Source organism: Sturnira hondurensis, unplaced genomic scaffold (assembly GCF_014824575.4).
Source record: "Sturnira hondurensis isolate 20B ecotype Veracruz unplaced genomic scaffold, ASM1482457v3 Scaffold0015596, whole genome shotgun sequence".
Lineage (NCBI taxonomy): Eukaryota > Metazoa > Chordata > Mammalia > Chiroptera > Phyllostomidae > Sturnira > Sturnira hondurensis.
The window spans coordinates 24,698,097-24,725,830 of record NW_028088227.1 but is presented as its reverse complement, the minus strand read 5'-3'; the positions used below and the strand labels follow the sequence as shown (position 1 = coordinate 24,725,830).

Here is a 27,734-nt window from a genome sequence, read left to right as displayed (position 1 = left end):
GCCTTAAGCTAGCCTTGTGCATTGTCCTTGTGCATCTGGGTTAACCGTTGAAATGCCAGAGTAATTCTCTTTTCAGACCCCTCAGAAGCTAAGCACCCCCCTCCTCTCGCCCCCCTCCCAGGCAGCCCATGAAATGGGTAACTATCCTGTAAATCCAATCAGAGGTTTCCCCACCTGGCTTTCTCCCACCTTCAAGTAAACTTCTTTACATTTCCCCTTAATTCCAAAAGTACAAAAAGAATTGCAAAACTGTCCTTCACCAGAGCATTTGAGATACTGCTTCCTGGTCTGTTGTCAGTTTGGCTCAAATAAAATGAAAATTCACTTGGCCAGATGGCACTAGGTCAGCCCTGACTTCCAGGTTCCTTGCACGAGATGGCTAGGGGAAAACCACTCACTTTAAATTCACTTGCCCCCCACACCCCCAATCCTCCCCCCCGCCCCCCCGCCCCGGGGGAGCAGTTGTAACCCTGAAGAGGAGGTAAGGCGTGTTCATTTCTGGGCTTGCTCTGCCCTGCCCAGGCTCTGCATGGCTCCCCTTTGTTGGGGCTGCCCCATGTCTTCTGAAGGCTGCTTAAGCTGCTTATGGGTGAGGCAGGGATGGGGACCAAAGAGGCCTTGTACGAATGGCCAACAGATGAAAGAGGAGACAAGAAAGTCGAGCCCCGGGAGGGCCAGGGATTGAAGTTGTCATGGACCCCTTAAGTGTGTTGAGAGTAGGATGGGGGAGGGAGGACATAGCCTGCAGAACAAGCTCCCATAGAGACTCCAGGAAAGTTTATTAATGTTTCCTGTACACATACATGATTAGGGAACAGTATAATCAACAGATGTGATTTTATACCCTGATAAGTACAAATATAAATATTTTTTACGACCTTTCATCAGACTGCCACCCTCATTTTTATACAGGAAAACATGTATGTAAGCCTATAAGACCCCAGCGATCCCTTTTGCCAGTCTGTATTAAAAGGTGATACATATCAGAAAGGGCAACAGTGTCTCCTGAGGAGTCCACATAATCATCTTGCCCTGTCGCTCTGAGCCAAAAAATAACGGCCAGAAAATTTTGGTTAGTAGAGAAAGTTGTCAGGCATTGTCAGCCATGTCAACGGAGCGGGGTTGCAGTCGGCTTGATGTGGGAGCCATGGTTTGTGGGTGATTCCGTCTTCTCGGCTCAGAGAGCCTTGTCTTCACCAAGTGCCCCTAACTCTCGGCAAATTTGGGGTTCATGACTGTGGTGGTGGCACTCTTGAAAAGTGGGTTATCCTGGTAAGAAAAGCAAATTGGACTTGTGAGTGCAGGGGAGGGAGGAGCAGGGTGACCTTCCTGCTGGTTGGAGTCCCATTGGCAGGGCTTGCACCAGGAGCTCTAAGGATGGTTGGGGGGTGGGGGGGGAGGCAGTAGCCACGTGTGGAGGTTACACAGGGCTCGATGGAGAGATCCCCCATGCAGGACCAGGGCCCCCAGGGACGACCACTCACGTTGTTCCACTGAGACTTGAGTTTCTCCTTCTCAAAGCGCTTGTACTCCCTGAGGTCACTAAGGTGGGTCAGAGCTTTCCAGATGACCAGCAGGAGGACACCGATCAGCACGACTCCTGCCACAGTGCCCCCCACGATGGCAGCTACGTTGGGGCCTTTTGGACACTCTAAGGTGGGGAGGAAACACATACATACCCAGTGTCAGGCTCCCCCCAGCTACTGGGCCCCCCAGGTACCCCTATTTCAGGTCACTGCATAGTGCTCAGGTGGACAGAGCTTTCCCACCATCTGGCTTATAGCCATCAGTAGTTGAGCAAACAACCTGACCCAGCCCCCAGTCTGGGTCAGGGCAGGGCCGGGTCAAGGCCAAGCCATGCAGTTCCAAATGAAACTGGGAGGACTCTTGTTTACAAAGAAAGAAGGGCCTAAGTTACCAGCTAGCCAGGGCAGAGCATGGATGGGATGCTGCTGTGAACACTGGGCCTTCCAGTGCAAGGAAGAGCCTTCTAGGCCACGTGGAGGGCTCCCACTGTGGGGAAGGGAGCTGAGAGTGGGTCTCGGTACTGCAAGGGCCCTTGGTGGACCACTGACCCACGTGCAGCCACGTGAGTAGCCTCTCTGGGTGGGAACAAGGTGAAGTTGTTGGGAATTTGTGGGCTCTCTATGCTGCTTGCATAAAGCCCTGAAGCCATCCATGGGGGTCTGTTTACCACAAGTCCCAGCGTTCCACGTACCCTTTGTCACTGTCACCCAATGTAACTCCTTGATATTGACCTAACCCCCCGCTCCCAGTGGATCCTGCACCTGTCCCTCATTTCTCCTGATTAGGACCCTGTGTTCCATCAGTGGGCAGTTCCCTCCTCTGTCCTCAATAGACCCAATGACCCAGCCCAGCCCACCCTGTCCATCTCCCAGCTTCAGCGCCTGGATCTCAGCAGCCCCTCCAGGTCTGCATCCAGCTGGTCCCTCGAAGTCCTGTGTTTAGCAGGCGCCCCCCAGATAAATGTCCACTCCCCACCACAGGTCTGTGTCCAATTTTTGAAAATGCAGTTCAGATTGTCCCTCGCTCTCCTGAAATTCTGCTAAGGGCTCCTTATTATGTTTGGAAAGAGACCCAAATGCCTCCCAGGACTCACAGGGCCCTTGAACGACAGGCACCCAGTGCCCCAGACAGTACACCCTCTGTCCCCCATGTATGGACGATCTCATCACTGGTCTGACAAGCAATGCATCCTCCTCTGAGAGACCTTCTAAACTGTGACCTCGGAAAGTGTCCCTGGACATGCTCTTTGCAACTGTGCCCCTGGCTGCAGCCCTCCACCCCCCAATCTGATGTGTTAACAAGGGGTTCCCACCCCCTTGGCACATGAATCTGTGATGACAAGGTTGGTGTCTTTGCGCCCTGCACTGTTACTAGGCCTGGTACAGATTCAGAGCCGAGCAAATGGACAGGGAGCAGCACTTGGGAAACTGGATGCCTGGTCTCTTGGGAGCCTTGGATTCCCCTGCACCAGGGCCGAGCTCTGAGCATGCAAATTGTCCACTGGCCACATAGCTGTTCCTGGATCAACTCTGGGACACAGGGATCCAGGCCTTGGTCAGCATCCCTGGGGGTATCACCAGCTCGAGCCATATGGTCCCTCCAGCAGGGTCCCATCCCCTTGAGCTAGGGCACAAGCTGTCCCCTACTCCTCACATTCCAGAAGGTGAGGTCAGAGACTGGAGTCTAGGGCAGGAGGCCCACAGTCCTGGATGCTGGCACGGCCCTGCCAGGCCTGCCTTTCCATGAGGAGAGGGCCCTGTGCAGCAGGTTCACCATCACCAGAGGCCCCGTGACTCAAGGTCTGGCACCCGTGTCCCATCTGGCGGGGACTTACCTCGAATCTCTTCCACGTGGATATCATGTGTGGCCCTCCCATCCAACTGCCACAGGGTGTAGGACATCCAGCAGTCTTCTGAGTCACGCTCCTTGCACTTCCGGGTCAGCTTGGGGTTCCTCGACGAACTCCGCTCATGGGGCTTGCTCAGCAGTTTCAGTCTCTGACACGCCACACTGCAGTTCTTCATGTAGGGGCCCTTGTCAAATTTCAGGCACTCGGCACAGGACCTGCAGAGCGGCCACTGCGTGAGCATGTGTGCGAAGGGAGTAAAATTGTGTGAAAGCGTGTGCGAGTGTGGGCAACATTATGAGAGAGTGCTGGTGTCTGGGCACCAGGGTGGCCCTGGTGGGACTGGTTCTGGCTGCCCAGGGACTGACGCTGGTGCCCGTGTGATCTTTGTGGCTGGGGCGGGAGGTGATGCTCCTGGGGAGTGAGGTGGGCAGAGCTCCTGGGACCTGGAAGCCTGACAGATGGGGCCCCAGATGGCGTGGCTCTTGGACCTGAAGGACAGCAGCGGGTGTGCGGCAGACTGGAGGAGGGCGGACCCCATCTCCTCCTGGGGCCCCAGCCAGGCAGCAGATTTCTGCTGGGGGCTCACAAGTGCACCGGTTTCAAGCAGGGGGAGCACTCACTTGAAGTCACTGCAGAATTGTGGGCACACTGTGCATTCCTCACAGAAGAGCGGCTGGTAACCCTGGTCGCACTGGCACGTGTTGCAGACGCACTGGCCTCGGCCACTGCAAACGGAGCCCCGCAGGTTCCGACAGCCCTCTTCGGACTTTTGGCACTGGCAGGCCGAGCCCTCGTAGCCCGGTTTGCAGAGGCACTTGCCACAGCGGCACTCACCACGGTCTGGGAAACAGTGGGGCCGCAGCACAGTCACCCCTGCCCAGCCCCAGACCCCTGCTTGGTCTTGCACCCACCAGGGCCTGGCCCCAGGACCCGCTCCTGGCGTAAGGTCTGCCTGTCTGCCCCACCACCCACTCTGCCCCTCACTCCAGAGAACTCACCAGTGCCTCCACAGACTTTCCCATTGTAGCGCTCACAGTTGACATTGTCACATTCACAGAACTGCCCAAAGATCTCCTTGTTGGGCACGTCACTCCTGTGGCACACGCACTGCCCACAGATGCAGTCCCCCAGCCCTGAGCAAATGATGGAGCTGTTGTCTTTCCGGCAGCTGCCTTCTAGCTCCTGGCTGCTCCGGCCCTGCGTCTGGCACTCACAGTTCTTCCCAATGTAGCCGGCATCGCACCTGGACAGGAGGGACAGCACTCAGGGCTCCTCCCCGGAACCCCGGCTGTGTGTGTGGCTCCCGCTCTGGGGGTGGGGCAGCTCACCTGCAGATGCCGCACTCCACAGAGCCCTTGTCACCACAGTGGCTTCGGTCCTGATTCCTGTCTCTGCACTGGCACTCGCACTGGGGAAGTAGCCTCACGGTCACTGTGTCTGTGAAGCCCAGAGCCCGGATGACAAATGACTGCTCTTGAATGCACTCTGTGGCCGTGACCTTCACCTGAAAGGTGACCTGTGTGCGGAACGGCAGAGCTCAGGAGAGGCCAGGGCACTGGGATTGGGACCCTGCTTCCAGGCAGGGAGGGCATAGGCCTCTCGGGTGCCTGGAGGGAGTGGATGGAGGTGGGGGCAGGGGGAGAACAAGGAACACTAAAGGATTTCTCCGGAACTTGGGGCTTGAGATGAGAAAAAGAGGAGATGCCAGAACACGGCATGGCGATCCTGTGGGGCTCCCCGCGCCTGCCATCTTGTCCTGCACTTAGGCTGGGGAGGTGGTTTTCAGAGTACTTTGTACCGCACAAGCGTTCAAAGAGATTTTAAAGTGACTTTGTAAGGGACATAGACTTTGTCCCTAAGTTCAACATGCTAACGTGCCCGAGTCCCATAGGAGACCCTAAAGCCTGAGTGGGGAACTGTGCTCTCACCCTGAATACAGGGTCCAAATCATGCCTGAGAGGACAGACCGGAGCAGAGCAGGGTTCCTGCCCGCCACATTCTGGCTGGAAGTGCACACCAGCCCTGAGCTTCAGGAAACGCCAGCTGGTCAAGAGTAAGGCACTCCCAAATCAGTTTCAACAAATTTCCAAATGATACATTAACATGGAGCAGAAATAGCAGGGAACATGTGTGTAGATGAAGCAATCAGCCAACAACAAGATGAAATAAAGTCTCGTGTGAATCAACCAATGCAAGAAGGAGATATTTCAGTAAAAATTCTCATGTAACATTTAGTAAGTAACAAGTTTGAAGATATTCTAATATCATATTTAAAAATGCAATATCAGCAAGTATTTTGCTGAATGTTAGTTCACAGCCAGTGAAAGGAAAAATGTAATTGTTATGGTCATGATAAATTTAAAATATTAATGAAGTAAGTCAGTGTTTATTTCTAATTATCTGCTTGGTCCCTGCTTTAATGTGTTTTCAAAACACAGAACAAAAACATAAATCAAGAAAACCAACCCAGATGTGTAATATGTGGAAAGAACACGCTTTAAGGAGATGCGCTGTTCCAGTGTCTGCTCCCAGGGGGCGCTGCTGACCTTGTGGTCACTAGGACTACACCAGGGATTTCTTTGGTGTTGACAACAAGGATGCCCTGTGCCAAGGACGGTGCTAAGCGCACCACCTGCTCCTTCAGAGGAAGATAAACTTACATGGATCCTATTTTGCCTAAGAGGTTTCTAAAGGAAGGGAACTGGAGCTCTGGTGGGCGGACCACGGCTCCTGTCCATGACTTATTTCTGAGCTTTCTGTTTTGCCTGGGTGCACCTCCTTCTAGCTGTCACTGGGAGAGCACCCTCTAGAATGCTGGGAAGGAACCTCACCGGGACATTGATCTGGACACCGTCGCAGTCCCCCCTGGGCTGGTTCATCCGTGGTTCTCCGTTACTGCAGAATGAGTCATAGGTGACTTTCACCGTGTCTGGGACGGTGTTGTGGTCCAGAAAGACTCTGGAGGAAAGTTTCTGTGGGCAAAAAGTGGCTGCTGATTAAGGAGGATCGTCCTGCTGTTTCCAGGCTGTTCCAAGTCTTGGCTTTTGCACGCTTCCCCATCCTTCTCTCCTTTCACCCACAGGCGCACTGAGAGCTGGGAAGGTGCTTGGTCCTGCGCCCTGTACAGCAGGTGATGGGGTCACCAACACCATGGCTCTGCCCTCGAGACAGGTCAGTGAAGGAACCTCCATAGGGGCAGATCACAGCCCCATGAGGATGGGGGTTTGACCTTCCTGCTCACCACTGAATCCTCAGTGCCTGGCACGGGTAGGAGCTGAAAAACTGAAGACACAGAGAGAGTGAGACAGACAAACAGATGGTCAGAAAGAGAAATAAGGAGGAAGAGACTGAGAGAGATAGAGGGAAAAAGAGAGAGAGAGATAGGCAGAGGGATAGTGAGTCAGCCAATACTGGTGCACCACCCCAGAAAAGATGGGAACACATGTAGGCAGCAGCTGGGGTTCAGGAGGACCCGCTTTGGGAGTATAGGGCTCCAAGAACGTACAAGAAGCCATCAGAACCTCCTCAGTGGGGTTTTGACTAAATTGAATGGCTTTGGCATTTTTTAGGGTGCTCCCAGACAACTTGGCTCAGTGAAGCCATCAGAATCTTTGGCCGAGGAGGAGGCCTAGGGCACGTGTTTCAGAGAAGGCACTGGCAAGGGTCCGACATGACACATGCCGTGCCATCAACAAGAGAAGGCGCACCGGCTCTGTTGGAAGTCCAGAGTCAGTTTGTCCTCAAGGCCTGCGGGTGGCCCATACAAGGCATGGACTCTCCCCTCCAGACCACCTTTTTGTTGACCTGCAGGGGGCTGGCATCTGTCCAGAGTGTCCAGCCCCCAGAAGAACACCCAGCGACTCACATTGTAGGCATTCTTAATGAGCTGGACCACATTGCTGGAGTCATCCGACAGCTCCCCGACCGCAGACTTGGGGATAATCTCCGTGAGCTTCTGTTGGGCAAGAAGACCAGGTGGGTCATGAGTGCAACCCTGGGGCTATGGAAATCTCAGCCTCCACCAGTTTGCAGCACCCCAGAGGGTTCCTTCCCACCTGTACAGTGATTCAGACAACCCCTACCCAACATCTCACAGTACTTAGTTAAGGCAGTGCGTAGTTAGTGATGTGTTGGTAAACTGTTAACATCGGGCTCTCGGGGGAAAACGCCCTGAGTTGTAGCATCCAGCAATTTCCTTGGTGTAAATATCTGCCTGGGTGGACTTCACTCTACTGATAACCACTGAACAAAGAGCTGAAGAGAGATGTGCCCTGCCATGGTTAGGCAGTGTTCCCACCACGTGGATATAATGGGTGCAAACCATGAGGGTGATTGAGACTATGCCAAGGCCTCAGGAAGGGGTGAGTTTGGGGCATTGCAGTTAGTTGACATAGCTGGATTTTAATAATGACTGTGTTAGAAACAACGAGATAGTCCACTCCAGCAGGCCAGGGTCGGCTGGTTCAGCTGTGCCCATGGGGTAGCAAGCCCAAGCACCAGTAATGCAGCCAGGCCCGGGGCCAGCTGGCAGGGCAGCTTGGACCGCTTCTTCCCCACATGCACCTTAGCCTGGTTCAAGGGTCATGCCATCATTCATTGACAATTGCTCTAACATTTTGTCCTATAGAATTGATGGTTGGCCCAATTTCCCGCCTCAAAACCCGTCAGTGACTGCCCAGAATCAGGTCCTGTCACCTCCATGGAGCTCACAAGGATGGTTACAGCCTGGCCACCAAGCCCCTCTGGCCTTCATCACCCGACTGCCCTTTCTTCCAGCAGTGGGACTCCACTGTGGCTTGGGAAAGCTGGGCGCTTCCACGTCCTGTCCTCTCTACCCTGTGGGGCCATGTTGCAGAAACACCAGGAGGGTACAGTGTCCACTGCCCTTATGATCACTGGTCACCTGGACACCCCTTTCTCATAAGCATCATGAAGGAGAGTCAGGGAACAATCTCAGAAAGGCCTGTGAACTGCCCAGGGCCTCATCTGTGCTGCTGGGAGGGGAGAGTTTGGGGTTCAAGTTCCCATCTCAGCTTGCACCCTGTCATCACCCTGTATTCTGGAGCTCAACTCCTGCTGCTAATGATAAATTGCCAAGAGAAGGGGACTGTCACATCTCATAATACAGTCAACTCAGTAGCTGCGAGGTCTTGACCTGCTGGTGCCCATGCAGCTAATGCAGGCGGCCTTTGAACCCGCTGCAACCAGCCAACAGCCCTGAAGGGAGCCAAGGCACTGTCCCTGTGGCTTGGCCAGCTCCCACTGCCAGCCCCCTCCCTCTTCTCTGTGTGCCCTGCAAAGTCTCATCCTTTCTCGAGTCCAGAAAAAGTGACAGCAGGAACTGCTGGTCTCACCATTGGCCACAATCAACAGCCCCGCCCCTCCTGAGCAGAGGACATGCCAGGCTCACTGATGGCAGGAGAACACTGCACAGGGCATAGGGATGGCGAGGGGCCAGGAGAGTCTCATGCCCGTCAGAGTGAGAGGAGTCCCCCAGCTAAACGCTGTCCGGACTCCAAACACACACAATGGTGACCAGAAAGAGGACAGATGGAGTGAAGCTGCTGCAGGAACAGGAGGAACAATCCCCCGTGAGAGTTCCATGCTACTGAAGAATGTGGTAAAGACAGTAATTCAGAAAAGTCGGGAAGGACCAGGGCTCCTGAGGTGGAGAAAGGGAAGTGATCTTGGGATGTTGAAGTGTCAGCTTCCATGGAGGGACAGCCACTGGCTGGGCCTCAGGGTCTGCTGGTGACATGGGTGTGCTTCCCTGGTGAGTCCCCCAAGCCACATGTTTATGTTCGTGAACTTTCTTGAAATATCATCTTAGACTTTGTGAAAATGCTTCTATTCCATGTATGTGGATAAAAAGCTAGAGTCTCCATTAAATAAAACACTGCATCTGCTGCTCAAAACGCTCGCCACATTGGAGCCAGAACGAGCCAAGCGAAGACGTCCACTGCAAATACACTAAATTTCAAGGGGAGCAACCCTCTCTTGTCCACACAGAGATGTCACATGGCAGGAAGAAGCTTCGGATTTCCCAACAGCAGCGTTCACACCCCTGAGCCCGTGGCCCCATGTGGCCGCCTGCCCCACACACCCAGCACGCAGAAGCAGAACTCAGCCTGTGATGACATTGAAATGTCCGTGTCCCACCCTATTGCCCAAGACCTTAAGTCCACTTACTTCATAGGTTTGCACCATTTTCTTGGTCACAGCAAAGATGGGCTGGATGTTGCTTTCAGCTAGTTTGTGTGCCAGCTGGCCCACCGATGGGTAGTCCTGGAGAGAAGACGCCCGGTTGGACAGCGCGGAGGCCGGCACCAGCTGTCTAGGCTGACCGTCCACACTGCCCAGCACAAAGGCCTGCAGGAGCCAGAGTCCATGCCCTTCCAGCACTGTCCCAAGCACTGTCACTTGGCCAGCACTGTCCCGAGGGCCCTTTTCAATGACGTGGACAAACACGTAACGTAATGGGATTGTGAGGGAAACCAGTTATGTTACAACACAGTTAAGAATGATGACCCTGAATAGAAAAGATAACTAGCAAGAAGGTGTAACTGGGCTCAAATTTAAAAACAGAACCTGGAAGCCATTTCTGAACAGGAACCTCTCATGCAAGACACGCTTCAGAGAGAAACCTGTGCGGAGCTTCCTGCCATCTGAGGCAGTCCTTATAAAGGAGTTCCTGGAATCATATTCCGACTAATAAGACTGAGGTTTACCAGGTCCAATTGGTGCTGCACAGTTAGAGCCCCACTGGCATCTTCACTGACCAATCAGAGCGGTTTCATTCTGACCAATTAGGACAGTGCCTTTCTGGACCAATCAAACTGAGAATTTGGAATCCTCACTTGCATGAGAATTGATGATCAAGGAAAGGGACTTCTCTCTCTACAAGGCAGCTCTCCTCTAGCTTGGTGGGGGAGGGCTTTTTCTCTTTCCTCCAAAGACAGGGTTTCCCTGTCTACAGGTGTTAGCACCAGAGGAAGGCACCTCAGCAGACTGGACCACTGCAGACTGGAGGAGAGCAGAGCTGTCTAGCCAGGGGCGCCAGCCCCAGCACCAGGGCTGAGGGGCCTCACCCCCGGGGGACCTCCCAGCTTTATCATAATTGAAGGTTCTTCCTTCACCGCATCCCAACTTGGTGATTCCTGTTGGCATTGAAATGGCAATGAAATAGCACCAACAACCATCAGTTGACAAGAAAACGCGGAAGTTGTGACGTACTTTTGATCAGTGCACGGAAGAAGAAACCTCTCCCGATGTGCAAAGTGGAGACGAGAGGGAACGTAGTGGGGGCATCTGTGCTTGTGCGGTGCCGGGGGCTCCTCTGACTTGCATTGGGCAGGAGCTCACACCCCACCCCATGGGGCACCTTATTTTCATAATTGAGGGACAGTCTCAGTCTCAAGCAGAGGCTCACTGGAACCTCAGACGGCACATTTCTCCTGTCCAAGTTACGGTCCCTGAAATTTACCCACCGACACCCTCCCCTGGAGCCTACACGTTCTGGGCAAAGATCCCCTGAGTTATACCATCTCTGAGGTGCTGTGTAGTGCCCGGAGTTTAGGATTTCGGGGTGCAGAGCACTGTTTCACAGCAGGCCAGGTGAAAGCCAGCGGTTCAGGACTGGCTGCACACCCAGAGTGGACGCTGGCTGACCTCTGTGACAGCGCATCCCTCTGAACCCCGAGAAGTGCTCTCTCAGCCAACCTGGAATGACTCTGGCCTCCAGTCCCCCTGGACAGAACTACAGACACCCCTGAACTTTCCCCTTTGGCCCAGTGTTTCCTTGCCAGTCCCTTGTGCTGTGTCCCCTCCCAACAAGGACCCTGGACAGGGGGCACTCACAAACTCGTTGCTTTTTTTGTACATGTTGTCCTCCAGGTGGCAGCGGCCATCATTGGGGGTCAGGATGGCTCCCAGCTTCCCATCGCCTGCAATGTGGAAGCCATCGTCGGTCGCAAACACCAACAGCCGTGTGACGTTGCGCCAGCCAATTTCCTTCTGCGAGGGAGACGACAGGGTTACCTGCCTCAATTTCCTTCGTGGGGCTCTCACAGAGGACAGGTGACAAGGTGCTACACCTGTCTCCCGACTCCAGGGTTTTCGGGCAGGCTGCCCCAGAGACAGGATGCAGGCTGGGACCAGCTTCTTGACTCTGGTTCCCAAGTGTGTTACAGGTTCCAGTGCCTGGGGCTGGAGGTGCTTCTCTAGGACGACAAGGTCCCAAATGTCCAGGGCACATGTGGGACCCAGAGAGGAACTGACATGCATGTTTATATGAAAAAATATACAACCTCTGAGGGATTAAATCCCCAGGGGCTATTCCCAAAGACTCAAAGAAAATATTTGTAGAAAAGCTTATCGCAATGTAAAAACACTGCAGACACAGGAGGAAAGAAACTCAAGGGCCCGAAGTGGGGCATGAGAGAGTCAGGCACGTCAGCAACTGGCCTGTTGTCACTGTGACATCACACAGAAATGAAGTGTGTGTCAGTGACACAGGGGCAGCAGTGTGGAGGGACCCGCAGAGAAGCTGGAGGATTAAAAGCCAGTTTGCAGGTCAGGACTACGAGGTTAAAAGCACGAGGTGATGATGTTGTACCATCGACATCATGAACCCAGTGGGTGGATCGACCAGACAGGACTCTGTGAGTGAGGGGGCAGTCAGGGGCAGGAGATGGTTGCTGGGTGAGGGGCAGTCCAGATATGGCCACTGAAGCCACATGACATGAGAGAGCCTCTGAGGACACCCCTTATTTCCCAAGGGGCAAGGAAGTCAGTGGTGACTCTGCTCTAGGAGCTGCCGGGATACGGCCCCTCAGTGATCTTGCTGTACAAGATCGTTTAGTCCCATGTAGGCTTCAGAAGATGTGCTCCACGTCACAGATTGATAGTGACATCTCTGGGTAACTGGAGGGTCTTCTAAGAACGTTCAAGGTGAAGGTGGAACCTGTGGCTGGGGGACCCAGGGACAGATAGAGCAAGGACTGGGCCTTACCGGACATGCTGCGACCTGCATCATGGCATCCAGCCCCCCCTCGGGGGCGTCCAGGTTTCCTGAAATCAGCTGCTTCCCAACCTCTGTCTGGAACTGGTTGGAGTTGTCGGTAAGCTTCAGCACATGCCTGAAGGCAAACGGGGGCTGGCACTGCTTCTCCTTATTGGGGCACGGGTTCTTCAGCTTCTCGGGGTGCGTATTGACAAAGGGGAGCACAGTCTTGTCCACGAAGGACCCGAAGCCTGAGGGGCAGAGGTGGGAGCGGGGGTGGGTGAGTGGGGGAGGCAGAGGTGGCACCAGGTGGTGGGAGGGCAGGGCTACAAACCTGGGGAGCATGAGGATGGGGCCTCAGTTTCCCTACTTGGCACAGGTCAGGAGAGGAAGTGAGATGGCCCATGGGGTGTGTGAGTGTGCAGGTATGTGACCAAGTGTGTGTACATGTATAATTAGGTATGTGTGAATGTGTGTGTGTCCCCCCACACAGATACAACAGCTCAGAGGGAGCAGATGTGAGTGGGACGTTCCATTTCCCTCACACACGTGTGTGTCTGAGACTTGCACTTTATAAATGAGTCCCTGCTTGCCAAGGTCTGAGGCCCCTCTGCTGGGAGGTCAGGGCTGTGTGGGTTTGCCACAATTATTTCATCAAAGGTGTGATTACCCTGCAGTCTGTATACTTTTGTGGTCTTTAATTTTTTTGAAAACTAGCATTGTAGGACTGTTGTCTTTCAAACATCCTGAAGAACAAACAAAAGGAGAAGGGAGGAGAGGAGAGGGAAGGGGGGGGTGAGGGTGTCAGCAGAGCCAGCCCCCAGGTACAGCCTTGGTGAGGATGCAAATAGGGACACTGTGCAAAGCTCCCCGCACCCTGTCCCTTGGGACACGGGTGGGGGTGGTGTGGGGGCAGCAGGTTGGTGTGTGGCCCTCACCAATACGGCCAGACTCGGTGATTTCATTGAGGGCCCGGAGTAGGTCGCCCCCCAGCTTCTTGACGTTGATGAGGTCATCCAGCATGGAGTAGGACAAGTCCATCAGGTAGTACAGGTCGATGGGGTAGCCCTTGGCACGCCGGAAGGTCACGTTGAACACGGCCTCCTGACCTGCCACAGAGACGGGGAGCGTGAGGGGCAAGCCGGCTCGGGCAAAGCCAGTGTAAGCAGGTGGCCGGCTGTAGGACTTGTCCGAGCCTTTGCACTGCCTTCTCAGAGGGGAACAGAATGGGGTTCCCCCCCTTTTTTTTAACATGGAGCACGGGACACTGGGCTAAAAGACACCCGGACCACAGCCGCAGAGCTCAGGCGGGGCCAAGCCCACCTGGTCTCAGATGGAGCGTCACTCCCTGTGGGAACAGCTGCTTCTGGCCCCCCTGCTGGTTCTCCGTGGTCTTGGCGAAGCTTGTGGGGTCCATGATGTCATCCGTCTCACAGCCCCTGGATATCAGCTGCGCCCTCGTGTCACAGCGGACGGAGTCAGGCTCCCCTTGCCCAGTGAAGTTCTGGTGGGGAGCGGGAAGAGGGGGGAGAAATGTGGAGGGCCCACATGCTGGGAGTGGTGTGGGGCTGACCTTCAGAGTCTGAGGAGGCGGACCCTCCCCATCTGCTCTGGCGTTCAAGGCAAGCATCCCTGTAATATGGGGGTGAGGTAGGGGGCTGGACAGCCCCCAGGGAGACACCGCCCCAGACAGGTCCTCCGTGAGGCCCCCAGGCACGGCGGAGGCAGGGCGGGCGGCTGCCTCACTGCCTGCAGCAGCAAGAGAAATGGCCTGCGGCCCAGCGGGCTGGGCGTTGGGCGAACCTTCAGCGGCCCAGAGCTGAGAGCCCCGAGCCTCTGGCCCGGGGTTTCTGTCCTCTGTCAGCAGAGCCTTTGTTGGGGGGGGGGGTGGCTCTCNTTCAGAGTCTGAGGAGGCGGACCCTCCCCATCTGCTCTGGCGTTCAAGGCAAGCATCCCTGTAATATGGGGGTGAGGTAGGGGGCTGGACAGCCCCCAGGGAGACACCGCCCCAGACAGGTCCTCCGTGAGGCCCCCAGGCACGGCGGAGGTAGGGCGGGCGGCTGCCTCACTGCCGGCAGCAACAAGAAAAATGGCCTGCGGCCCAGCGGGCTGGGCGTTGGGCGAACCTTCCGCGGCCCAGAGCTGAGAGCCCCAAGCCTCTGGCCCGGGGTTTCTGTCCTCTGTCAGCAGAGCCTTTGTTGGGGGGGGGGTGGCTCTCTCCCAAGGAAATGTGGGCGTCCCCTCTGAGACTGTGTGGCAGTCCCAAGGCACTTCAGGACACCATCGGAACCCTGGACCCCAGGCCAGCGCTCTGGGCCAAGCCCCTCGCAATCCAGAAAGGGGCGGTAGGGAGCAGAGGACCTGGGTCCAGGTACTTTCCTTGTGACCCGTTGCCCCCACAAATGCCCCGTGGATTCTGACACCAGCAGGAAAGAAGAGGTCACACTGGTTGGGTCCTGACACTGGGCCACAGCCAGCTGCACCCAAGGGAGGGTGTGCTAACACAGGAGTTGCTAAAAATCACATTTATATCTCTGCTCTCTTCCACAATGGAGAGTAACCAGACAGGCAGGAGGCTGGCTAGGTGCAGGGGCTTGGTGACAGGGGTGAGGACAGGAGAGGGGACAGAGGAGAGGCTACCCCCCACCTCAGAGGACACCCCCCTCAGAGGAGGAACGCCGACCGCACCCACTTGTCCCATGGGTTGTTTGGGGCAGGGGTGTGGGCTGGCGACCCAGAGACAGCTTTCTGTGTGTCGAAGGATTGAGAAAACGAGGACACCTGTTTACAGGTGTGTGGAGTCAGGCCGTTCAGGGGAGGGAACCAGGAAGCCTCAGAGAAGGAATGGACTCCACGGCCAGGGGATCTTTTTACTTCCGAGAGTAAGAGAGGGCTGGACAATGAGACTGGGGCCGCCAAGGTCACAGAGCCAGCCTGGACGGGTGTCCCATGGCCAACTTGGGAACAATGTGAGCATGAAAATGTCAAAACAACAATGAGAGTTTATAAGCTACCAAATACAGTAAAAATCAGTGGGTCCCTACCTACGAGAGAGAGATGGAGAGTGGGGATTCTCCCGACATCAGAAGCCAGTAGGAGTCAACTAGCCATCTCATTGACAGCTGATTTGGGCACAAATCAGGGATGGAGGCCAAGGTTCTCGGTGGAGGCTTGATGGGGCAGAGTGTCTCCAGGCCTCGGGCACCTCCCTACAGATTACTTCTCCATGCGAAGGGAAATAGTGACGTCATGGTGCACAAGCTAGACAAGAGCGGTTCTAGCTAGTGTCACCAATAGTGGGGCAGTGACAGCATGAGCCCCTTGTATGGGGCTCCCACCAAATGTCCACCTGGACAGAATGAGAGGAATTGGCAGACAAACCCACAGTGAGGGGCAGCACACAGCCCTGCTGTCCTGAAGCTTCAGACATGTCAAGGGCGTGAAGAACGTTCCACATTCAAGGAGACGAAAGAGATGTGACATGTGAATGCAACGTGTATTCCTGCATTATAATATTGACCAGGGGGAAAAACCCCTGGCTATCCTGGGCCTTTGCCTTTCTTCCCAGGGGTCTCACTCTTAAAACAATAAGAGGGAATTAGGGTCCCAGGAGGGAACTTCTCCACTCCTTGTTGTATTCTGAAAGCTGGACTGCCCCTCACCTCCCTATGTGCCCTGGGCTGTAGGGGACACAGGTGTGCAGCTGGCCTCTTCAGCAAGCAACTCCCCCTGCCTCCCACCTCCTGCCTCCTGCCTCCTGCCTCCTGCCTCCAGGGGTCCAGGCCGTAGGGCCTCGACCAGCCTAGTGCAGTCTCACTGTCTGGTTGGCTTCTAGGACAGTGTCAGGTCTGCCTGTCTCTCTGTGAGTTAGACGATCCTTTACCGTGTTCTGCTCCTGTCCCACTAGGAAAGGGGCTGGCGATGGTCCTGGGTGTCTGCAGTTGCAGAGGCAGAGAAAGGGGGTCCAGCCCGGGAGGTGTGCAAGTGGGAAGGACCAGCCAGGAAGGAAGCTCTTACCAGCTTCTGGCACCAGGCGCAGCCAGGCCCTGACTCGATGCAGTCCCGGCAGGTGCTGACCTTGAATTTGGTGCACTCCTGGGAAAGAACTGGGGGCGAGATGAGACAGGCTCTGTGAGTGGGACTGCTGACCCGACGTGGAGTCTGGCAGGCAAGAGGGGCTGGGAACACGAATGGTTGGACAAATGACCAAGCCCACACACAGGAGATGGAAGGAAAAGGAGGGTCAGCGGGAGGACTGGGAGGGATGGGATCAGCCAGGGGGTGTGTGTCTGCCAGGAGACAGGCAGTGGCCTCCCGGAGGGTGTGAGGGTAGGCTCCACCCTTCCCCACCAGGAATGTCCCTCGGAACTCACCAGACCCAAGGGAAAGCAGACTGGAGAGGGTGAGCAGTAGGGAGCGCTGACACAGCATTTCCTGTGGAGGGATGGGGCCTCAGTGACAGGTCCTCAGACTCCAGAGTCTGGGGTTTCCTGCCCATGGAGCCCCTCCTTGCCAGCCTGGAGATGCATAGCCAGGAGGCTCTGACCCTGCTGCTGAGGATGTTTAGTATCTGGGTGAGGCCAACTCGGTCTGTCTCCCTGGCTGCCCCCCAAGGTGGCTGCCACACCCCTGGGCCCACCAGGCCTCCAGGGACTAGCAGAGAGGGGGCCTCATGCCAGCAGCACACAAGGGCACACATGTAGGTACATACCAACAGCCCACATCAAACATAGCACACAAGTGCATGCATGCCCACATAGCACACACATCACACATGCATGTATATACACCACACACACTGGCACCTGTGAGCCATATGCTGCACACACAATCACATGTGTACATATACCACACATGTCACAAACAAACACGTGCGGATCACACACAAATGCGTGGCAGAAGCAGTACTGGAAGGAGAGGCCATCCCTGAGCACTGAGGGCGCCCCGCACCAAGAAGTGAGGGAGCGTCACGCAGAGCCGCCACCCGCCTGCTCAGGGCACTAGGTGCAGTGGGCTGTCATTTCATTTTCCTGACGCTGTCCTGACGCACCCAGCGCCCGGGCTGAGGCGTGGACGGGGCATCCAGCGAAGTTGGTCACTTCGTGGTCACTGACTGCTGATGCTCCCAGAGGCACAATCATGGGGGCAGGGTCTGAGGCCTGGTCTTTGAACTCTGTTCTGGTTCTCGGAGGCAGAGGCAGGGTCTTCCAAGCCACAGCCCACCGTGCAGGGACCAGAAAGGGGCCGCCACAGGGGCTGCAGACCCCGGCTGGGCACAAAGAAGCGGTGGCCCTTCAGAACAGCAGGGGAGGGGAAGCAGGGCTTCCTGAGTGGGTGGGTCCCCCGGTCTGAAAACACTGTTGCTTACTGTGACATTTTATGTGACATCAAGGAAGCGGAGAAGGTGTTGAGAAGTAAGAAACTAGGAGTTCACAGGCAGGAAGGGGCCATGTTTTATCAGAAGCAAAAATCAGCACAACTCACCCTGAAAGTAACTCGGATGCCAGCTGTTCTCCCGGACTCTGAGGCTCTGTGGGTGCCCTGCCCCCAACATACTGCCTAATGGAAGTGGGCCCTCAGCGTGGCCCTGGAGCTCCAGGTCAGGGTGGGTCTACCCCGGTTGGCAGAGGCCCCAACCCAGAGCTCGCCTGCCTATTCTGGGGACTGCATGGTCCCTGCTGTGGCCTGTAGGCCTCTGGGTGCACACGGTCCCTGCCAAGGGTCTCTGGGTGCACACCGTGGGTAATCCAGCCCTCCCTTTTCCTCTCCCACCCAACCCCAAGTCTCTGTCTTTTTGGAGGGGATCCTGCTCTCTGCTTCTCACCAAGATAATACTCAGGGCCCGGAAGTGTCAAAACAGAACCCTCAATTCTTCCCAATTGTGTCGAAAGCAGAACCCCTGTCTACTCTGGCTTCCTGGGTCACAAGAGCAGCCAGCGAGGGAGGCAGTTTTGGCTCACTCCAGGCCGCCCTTTGTGGTCCTTCAATTGTGGGGCATGGGGCTTAGGCCCAAGACCAGCCTCAGCTTTCCACCTGGGTCCCCCTAAGTTTGGCGGCTGGACTGGTGCCCTGAGGACACCCACTGAATCCTCAGCTGACCTACACTGCGCCAGGACACAAGGTCCAGTTGACCCCAGGATAGCACCCCCACTTCTAAGGCTAAGGTGGCTCCAAGTAGAGGATGAGGGAACCCCTCCCCAAATGCCCCAACGATGCTTGTGGTCTGGCAACGTGAGTGGATCCCCTGGTTTGGGGAAAAGACCTACACACACAGCTCTGCCCCTGGTCTGTGGTCACAGACCTGACTGCCCCCCCCCCCACAACCCTCACCACAAGCAGCTTATAAACTCCTCAGGGCCGGGCAGCAGCAGGATGGAGACCTGGGCATGGTCACACTCGATGCACTTCCCCCCCGGAGAGTGGACTGCATCTTTGTTAGGGCAAGACCCACAGGCCACAAGGCCGTATCTGAACCACAGGAAGCCAGGGAGGGGTGGGTAGTGGGGCTGCTCTCTCCCCAAATGTTACTTCTCACTTGCAGCAAGAGTGGGAATGGCCGCTGCGGATGGCCTGACCCCACCACTGTGTGCCCCACAGGCGAGTGGGGGTGGGACACCCGGACACATGCAGCTCTGGGAGCTCAGACGGTGGGCAGAGGGAAGGAGCAGAGCATGGAGCCTGGGAGTCAGTGGTTCTCTTGGCTGCAGGCAAGCAGAGCCAGGGCAGGACTCTCCTAGCTGGGCCTCGGGGCACAGGGCCCCAGTGGCTGAGCATGGCAGCCAGGACTGACCCTCAGAGGCCCAAGACCTTGCCTAAATCCAGCCTGTGAGCCTGACGCTCACAGACCGAGCTCTCCTCTAGGCATTGTCCTGGAGGCTGATCCCCGGGCCAACACTGTGCAGGGCCTGCCCCTGGGTGGCAGGCCTACCTCAGTGGCTCACTCGGCCTCAGTTGCCTCTGTGCAATTGGAGGGGTTTACAGGCCTGTCCCCTGCCCGGGGGGGTGGGGGGTGGGGATGGAACAGGCTCAGCTTGTGATCATGTGTGAAGTGACCTCTGCACCTGAGGGCCCTGGGGTCAGAGATGACAGCTGGCCAGGGAGTGAGCAGGCCAGTGGGAGGCCCAGGGCTAAACCGAGGGGAGAGGGCAGCGCAAGGAGAAGAAGGGCGCAGGTTCCAGCCAGGCCGCCTGAGCCCAGGCCTGCAGAACACATGCCAGAGCGGGCGCTGGGAGGGAGAGCCCCTGCCTTCCTTCTGCTGGAGGGCTGAGTGCCTTTCACCAGCGAGGCCACCATCTCCCCAGATCTAGGAAGCGTCCATCACCAAGGCTCAAGTACAAAACCCTAAGTTAGGCTGTTTGAGGAACCCCAGACCCCACCAGCTGGTGAGGACCCGGGCCCTGCCCACTAGGGGAGAGACAGCACAATCTTCAGAAACTGTAGGAAGTGGCACCCCCAAGTTCCCTGTGCCAGCGGGCTTCCCAAAAGACCGGGTGCAGCAGCCTCTCCTCGGCATCCAGTGAAGGCAGCTACTGAGGGGCCCCCTTCACCACAAACAAAATGCTAAACAGTTGGGTTCTGAGATGCGGAAGGAGCATTAGAAGAAAAAGAAGATATTCTAAACTACACACACATGAAAAAATACCCATATTTGGTGAGACAGAAAAGAAAAGGGAACATTAGAAGAGAAATACAACTTTGAGCAAGAAGCAGTGGGAGGCAAAGCCTGTGAGTCAGGATGAGCTGGTGTTGGTGCAGACTCGCCGCCGGAGATGAAGGTTTTGCCAAAGTCCAGACCCTCAGCGGAGGCCACTCCAGCTGCTGTGGCCCCGCTGACCGTCGGCACTTGGCATGGGGGTTTGCCCTTGCCTGTTGGGGTCAGGGAATAAAGCCACCTGAGTGCCGACTTACAAGAGGTCCCCAAACCAAGTGGCCATGAGCATAGATGACATTCTTGGGGTGGTGAGGAGGAGGAGGAGAAGGTAGGGGTCCCTGCTCACTTGGGGGTGGGTGAGTCAGGGCTGTTTTGGGGAGAAAAAAGCAAACGTCTGCCATGGATGAAAAAGAGGCCTCAGCTGTTTGAAACCACAGTGTCGGAACATGATCGGTTGCATCTGCTTTACATACACACAGAAGAGAAGCGAGCACAGCTCTGCTCCAGTGGGGGCGGGAGCCCCGCCCCCACCTCGGGGGTCCGGGCCCATCCATTGGACTAAGAGGGCACGAGGACTGAGGAGGACATAGCCTACAGTTCTCCAAAACTCCAGTCCCAAAGACATAGTCCAAGTGCCTGTGCACGTGGTCACAGCTATTACTTTCACTGCTGCTGATGCGGGAGCAGACACAGCTTACGACGGAATGAAACAAGACTTCCCCGTGCCCCGCCCCATACATTAACTAGGAATTTTAAAACGCTATTATCTCTTTTTAAAAAAAATATTGTATTTTTTCATTACCATTTGCTCCCCTTATGCCCCTCTCCCCCTGACTATCTCCTAAGTCAGCAATTTTCAACCTTTTTCCTCTCGGGGCACACACAAACTAATCACTAAAATACCGCAGCACACCAAAAAATGTCTACTTTTTTCCAATCTGACAAAAAAATAGGTATAGTTTTGATTCATTCACACCAGACGGCTACTGTTGTGTTGGCTGTTGTCATTTTTTTTATTTGACAATCTAAGGGAAAAGAGGGCAGTGCCCCTGACTAAATAGTCAGGTGTTTCCCGCTTTAAAAATTCTTGTGGCCCACCGGTTGAAAAGAGCTGTCTTAAGTCGGAGAGGAAATGCAACATATTTCCAAACGCTGTGGAAGAGGAGGTGAGGCAGATGCCCTCTGTGCAGGGCCATGGCGCATTTGACCCCTTGGGGACGTGAAGGTGACACCCTAGGTGCCCCAATGGTGGATGCAGAGGAAAGACAGTTCCCTTCCAGGGCTGGAGGATCAGATGTGAAAGGGCAACGAAACGAGGGCGGAAGTTGGTGAATCAGAAAGCAAACATGAAAGCAACGATGGATAATTACACCAAAACCCATTTTCTGGGGGAAAGCCATAAAACGAGTCCACTGGGAGGGGAAAATGTGTGACAATCACAGAGGCGCTTTGAAAGGCAGAGTCTGACCAGGCAGGGCTGGTGGCGTTAGTTCCTGGGCTGTGACTACACTGAGAAGCCAGGGGTTGGAGCCCCCGTGACCCTGGCTCATGGGGTTCGAGCCCCCCCCCCACCCCGGCCAGTCGGTCTTTGGCCCACTGGTGCACTGCATGGCGGGCGCCTGGCTGTCAGGGGCTCGCCCCCTCAGGGCCCCTCACACCACAGGCACATTAACGCAGTTTCAGAAAATAAAAAGGTGGAAGAAACAGATGAATGTCTGTCTTACATCGAAACCTAAAGGGAAAAGAGGGCAAAAAGAGCGATGACTCTGAGACAACAAACTGGGACACAAAATAAGTGAATGGATGAAAATATTTAATTACTATCTAACGCAAAGGGTGAGTAGTGATCTTCCTCTTCGAGGAGATCTTAGAAATTAATAGCAAAAAGGCAAGCACGCCTCGGCAGAGGCTGTGGGCCAATGGACATTTCACAAAGGAGGGGATGCCAATGGTCAGTAAACTTATAGAAAGCCCCCCTGGCTAGTGGTCAGGTAGAGCAATCGAGGTAACAAATTTCCGGTCTAGCTGTCCAGTGGCACACGTCTCTAAGATTCCTAACACCCACCCAGTGCAACCTGCAGTGCAATGAGAAGGTGTGAATGGCCCCGTTTTTGTGGTAAAAAGTGACTGCGTGGGAAACTGGTCTGTGTACCAGAACTGTCGAGGTTTGCCTCCGGGGGCCGCCCTTGTAAGCATTCGCAATTTTCTTTATTATTCTGTTTGTATTTCCCAAACTTCCTACAATAAACATATGCAATGATTTTTAAAATATTCATTCACCTAAGACAATCCAAACTCGCTGGTGGCTGAGCAGTTGTCCTGAAGCTTCTGAGGGGGGTTGGTGACTCCGTGGTGGGGGGAAGAACTGAGACCACTGACCTCAGGGCCCTCCTTCATTCATTCACTGAACACATGCTTGCTGGTCTCTCCTCTCAGGCTGCTGCCGCTCAGCTTCTGGGATTCTGACCCCTGCCAAGACCTCACAGAACCCCGACCTCCCTGAATACTCCCACTGAATTTCCATCACACCCCAAAGCTTCTGCAAAAGCCAAGCGTGGCCACACCCACACAACCTAAAATGAAGGTAGGGAGAAGCGCTACTCCCATGGGCTGACTCTGTGAGCGCCCCCCAGCCCCTGAAGCACTGGGAGCGAACCCGGGCCCCATGCTCAGGGTGCTCCCAGGCAGCCCAATGCCCACCAAGGCACCGGGGTGGCTTGCTGTCCCCACGGCCCCTCCTAGGCGAGAGCCCTGGCTCAGTGAGGTCTCGCTGTCGATGAGGCCAGCCTCGGGCCCTGTCTCAGCTCCTCAGACCCCAGGAAACCCCTTAGACCACTTCTATCGGCAATCCAGGGTGTGGTACTTGGGTGACCCTCTCCCCAGAAGCATCCAGGGCAGTGGAATGGCACCCCGTGGGCATGGAGGTCTCGGCATCTCAGACGGGCTGGGTCTGAGCACCCAAGAGGCCCAAACCCCACCCCAACTCCACATCTCCTGCCAAAGGGAAAGAGGCCGTGACTGACTCTGTGGCACCTCCTGGGTGGAGGGCAATGGCTATGGGAGGCCTGTAGGGAGGCAAGGGATCAGGGCAGACACAGCCAGTCCTCCAGGGACGCTTTTGCCAGTGGAAAGCGGCCCTTGCCTAGATGGCCAAGCAGGAGAGTGGGGCCCTTGGGAACAAGACTGGGCAGTGTTCTAGCACCCACGCTGTTGGCTACACCCTGCACTCATTGTTTTGGTTCACCCCCACCCACCAGGGAGTGAACTTCGCCTGCCCCTGTTCCGTGCAACGGTCCCAGCAGGGCCGGTGCCTTCCCCAGGCATAATAACCACATCAGCCTGGCCCCGGGGCCGGAACTCTCAAACCTGCCCTCAGCGGCTGAGGGCCTTCGGACAAGCTATTTTAGCTACTGAGCCTCAGATTCCTCCCTTATGAAACAGAACCAAGGATGCTATGACGGCGACTTTCCTGTACCAATTGGCTGGGCCACAGTACCCAGGTATTTGCCAAGCTCTGGTCCAGATGTTGCTGAGAGGGTATTTCTTCACATGAGATGGACCTTAAATCCGTGGACTTGGAGTAAAGCAAATTGCCCTCTGTAGCATAGGTGGGCCTTACACACTCCATCAAAGGGTCTTAAGAAGACTGAGGTCCCTGGAGGAACAGGGAGTATTGCCATAGTGGTGGCTTTCCAGCCCGAGCTGCCACATTGAGTCTTCCCTGGGTTTCTGGCCTGCCCTGCGGTCTTGACTTAGTAGGTCCCACGGTTGCATGAGCTAAATCCTCAAACTAAATCTCTTTCTGTGCACGTGTACGTGCACACACACACACACACACCACCCTTCCTATTGGCGCTGCTTCTTTGGAGAACCCCAACTGCTACAGATACCGAGATATGCGTCCAGGCTCAGGGAAACTTGCTAGAGGTGTTTTTAACAAGCTTGTTGCTGAGGAAGGTCGGCCGCAGCGCGGTTTCCTGCTCTGCAGGTTCTAGAGGCCACAAGGGCCCTTCTGAGCCCGCTCCTCTTCCCCCCAAATCAGAGCCAGGGGCTCTGTGACACCACAGCTCCCCCAGAGCCAAGATGGCCCCACGTGCTGCCCTTCTCGAACCTGCGCTGTGTGGATTCTGCACTGGGTGGGGGCCCATGTCAGGTCCTCACGAAGAAGCTTGGGTCTGCCTGCTTTTGAACTCTCCTGGGCCTTGCTTCTTGGCTGCTGGGAGGAGTGACATGAACACCCTTGAATGTAGAGGGAGGAGCCCTGGGTCGGAGCAGAAAGGCCTGCCCAGGTTGCAGACAGGGCGGCTCCAGGACTTGGCTGTACCTGCCAAGCCTCACCTTGCCTGCGCCATCACTAAGGTGCCCTCTCGCCAACGGTGGAAGCTACTGGAAACCACCAGCCCTGTCAAGAACTCCCACTTCACCCACAGCCCACCCTGCCCTGAGAAAAGGTGCCGGAGGCTCTTTCCTGCCTCTCTAAGCACAGAGCAGCGCCCCTCTCCCCTTCTGGCCCAGCTGCCTGAGCTGAACGCAGAGTTCTGCAAAGCCAGCTTCGTGGGAAGCCCACACATGGGGAGGAGGCCCAGCTCCCTGCAGTCATGAGCTGGTGACAGGTGGCTCAAGATCACAGGGCCCACTGAGACTCGGGAGCCCTGCCCCCCACCAGCTGCTTGCTTCCCTTTGGTAGAGTGTTTGGGCAGATGCCCTGGATCGGGGTACCAGTCTCATGGTGACAGGCAGGGTCTGAGCTGAGATGACAACACATTTGACAGCCTCATTTTGGGTCCAGTTTGTGCAAAGGGAAACAGGCATCAAACATGCCCGCCAGGTCTGTCTGGTGGGTGTCACCAGGATATCACCGAAAGGGGGCCCTGTGCTGGGCAGAGGGGCCTGGCGTAGCCAGCACCCCTACTCCCTGGGTGAACACAAGTGCGGCCAACCCGTTGCAGGCAGTGTCCTCACCTGCGAAAAGGAGCCAGTTGCCCATGACATTGCCTCAGGCAGGGCTGTGGGACACTCACACAGTGACAGGAGAGCAGAAAGATGAGCCCTGCTCACGCAGCCTGGGTCGCATGGTGTCACCACAGGCTCGGTGCTGCCCTGTCCGAGGGCAGGAGCCTACCTGCTGCCCTGCTCTCTGGCTGGACACAGACACTCCTTATCCATTTGTCCCCTACACCTCCACCCCTGGGGAGTGAGGTGTGGATTCTGCCTTTGGTTATAGAGTCTGTCGGAATTTAAGCTACAGGCTGGCCCAGCCCGGCCCTCCCATTTCACAGATGGGAAGCCAAGCATCCTGCTCATGTCACACTCTTTCTGGGTGGGACGAGGTGCAAACGGGCCCCTCCCCTCCCCTGGACAGCAGCGCCTCTTCTGCAGAACTTTGGCCAGGCCCTGGGCTGCCCCCTCTCCCTATATGAAATCTCCAGGTAGTGACTGTCTCTTGTTCAAGGCCTGTTACACACATGCAAGCTGGCAATTGCAGGGCAGGTAAACCCACCCAGATCTCAGCGGGCAGACCCGAGGCTGGTGGATGGGTGTCTGGCTGCCCAGCCTGCCCCCCGGGGAAGTGCCTCAATTTTCTCTGTTGGACAAAGCCCTGCGGCAGCCCCGAGTGCCCCCCGCCCACATTTGTCCATAGGTGCCTCTGCCAGGTGCTGATCAACTCGCTCCACAGCTAGGAAAAGAAACAGTGGCACACCTCAGACCCAGAGCTCACTCTCACAGAAACCCTGCCCCTGGTCACTCTTCCAAGGTCACCTGGAGGTTGGGCGTCCACAGAGTAAGGCCCTCCTGTGACCCTGCACAGGATGCGGTACAGAGAGATGTGGGCTCAACCGGCACCATGCCAGCTCTATTTGGGAAAGAGACACCCTCAGCGCTACGGGGACGCCAGTCCTGGGTTCTGAAGTGGCCGTGTGCAGTGCCGGTGGGGCGGGGGCCCTGCGCTAGTGTGGCTGTGGCACGAAGGACCTCCCAGAGCTTCGCAGAAGCTCCTCTCTGCCAGTTCCCCAGCATCTGGCCTCCTCACTGTGTGCAAGGCGCCGGCGCCCTCAGCCATTGGAAAACTCATTCTCCCCTTCCAGTCATGGTGGCCCCTCCCCCTGTACCTGGTGGTCCCAGGTGCCCTCAAAGGAGGAGGGCTCACGTGCAGGGAGATTGTCTGGGGACAGCAGTGGGGTCCCCAGCACACACAGACACTCCCACAGTCGGGGGAGGAGAACAAGGATTGGCCTCAGGGGAAGTGGAGGTGGGACCGAGGAGGGCCTCGCAGTGGACCCCAGGCTCTAGTTCCCCACTTCCAGGAGACCCTGGGACAGGCCTCCAGGAGACTGGTTTAGGTCACACAACTAATGCCTGTCTCCTGAAAACTCACTGCCACCCAGCACTCTCATGTCCTCAGGTCCAATCTCGTGAACCTTTGAGAATCTGAGAGAAGTGACAGACATACCAGCACAAAAATATGCCATGGACACACACACCTCACAGATATTTACACACAAACATACTCATACAACACCCTCCCACATACTCCCCATACACCTACATTTAGACACATACACCCATTAACACATCCATACACACCACACACACTAACACACATGTTCCTACGTACCTACACTCACTCACACACACCACAAACTCATACCTCCCTGACACACACACACCAAACATGCACGCTCACACTCAGACAGATACTCAGACTCTGCTGGAGACAGACCAGCCCAGGCAGCTTTGGGGGCAGGAGGGGAGGTGGGGACTGACTCAGGCAGGAGGAGGCGGGCATAGCTGGTTCAGCCCCACCACCCTCCTACACAGCCCGGCCTTGCTGCACCCCCAGCCAGGGGTCTTGCCTACCCCTCCCCCCATCCTCCTCTGGCTCTGCCAGACTCACAGGCCTCATTTCAGGGGCTCAGCAAGTGTCTGTGGCTGTTGGGAGACCCTAGACCCAGAAGCCAAGGACTGGGGTCTATGCTGTCCCTCCCATCATGCTGGGGCCTTGGCGACGACAGATGCTCCCATCAGTGCACATAGCTCTGCCTGCAGTGGCTGCAGTGCTTCCCCTCATAGGGTCTCAGCAAAAGGGGGCCTGGAGTGGATGGTCGCAGGGCAGGCGACAGGGACCAAGGCCATCAGGGCCGCCTGTGGGGCTGGGCCAACTGGGGCTGCTCCCCTTGGGAAGGGCTGTAGCCACCCTGCAGGGAAGAGCCACAGCACCAGGCTGCTCTCCACTGAAAGAGCAGCCTGGACACGTGGGCCTTGCTGTCTGTCACTCACCCCGCTTGATGTCCTGCAGGCCGCGGCCTGGCGTTGGCTACGCTGGCAGGAGCTTCTGCACACTCTTCACCAGGCTGGCTCTCTGGCACGTCTGGGAGGACACTGGCCAGCCCAGACTTTGATGAAGGCACAGTGCTTCCTCTTCTAAGGTTAGGGGACTGAGGAAGTAGTTGCAAGTGGATGATTGCACTACGTGTGGCCCAGCCCCTCTGCTATATATGGACTTTCGAGGGGGTGTCAGAGGAACGCACTTACAAGGCAGATGTTGGAAAGTGCCATTCATTGTGCAAGCCACGGGGAGAAGCGGAACGGCGGAAAGGAGGCAGAACTACCTAGAAGAAGGGACCGTGGTGGCACTGAGGGACTGCCTCAGCTGCAGAGGAGGTGCCTGTGACCTGCAGGGAACAGGGAAGCATAGAGGGAGTGCC

General features: G+C 56.0%; 1 protein-coding gene across 1 annotated transcript; it reads right to left on the bottom strand.

The window, feature by feature from the left end:
- Window positions 1-876: 876 nt before the first annotated feature.
- On the bottom strand, window positions 877-27,464 carry ITGB2 (integrin subunit beta 2). Its single transcript, XM_037065227.1, has 16 exons — window positions 27,307-27,464; window positions 16,751-16,811; window positions 16,395-16,483; window positions 13,701-13,881; window positions 13,316-13,486; window positions 12,387-12,628; window positions 11,234-11,389; window positions 9,566-9,661; window positions 7,242-7,331; window positions 6,208-6,348; window positions 4,705-4,892; window positions 4,375-4,619; window positions 3,997-4,216; window positions 3,362-3,591; window positions 1,485-1,651; window positions 877-1,269 (listed from the first exon to the last, which is right to left on the bottom strand). Exons 2-16 carry the CDS (start codon window positions 16,806-16,808, stop codon window positions 1,207-1,209), a joined length of 2,337 nt encoding a protein of 778 aa, XP_036921122.1. The 5' UTR covers window positions 16,809-16,811; window positions 27,307-27,464; the 3' UTR covers window positions 877-1,206.
- Between the last annotated feature and the right edge of the window lie 270 nt (window positions 27,465-27,734).

Coding starts and splice junctions, on each gene's coding strand:
- ITGB2 (XM_037065227.1), bottom strand. CDS start 16,808: ATGCTGTGTCAGCGCTCCCTACTGCTCACCCTCTCCAGTCTGCTTTCC. Junction 12,629..13,315: donor CACCGAGTCTGGCCGTATTG/GTGAGGGCCACA, acceptor TCTGCCCCTCAG/GCTTCGGGTCCTTCGTGGAC. Junction 3,592..3,996: donor CAATTCTGCAGTGACTTCAA/GTGAGTGCTCCC, acceptor GCCGCTCTGCAG/GTCCTGTGCCGAGTGCCTGA.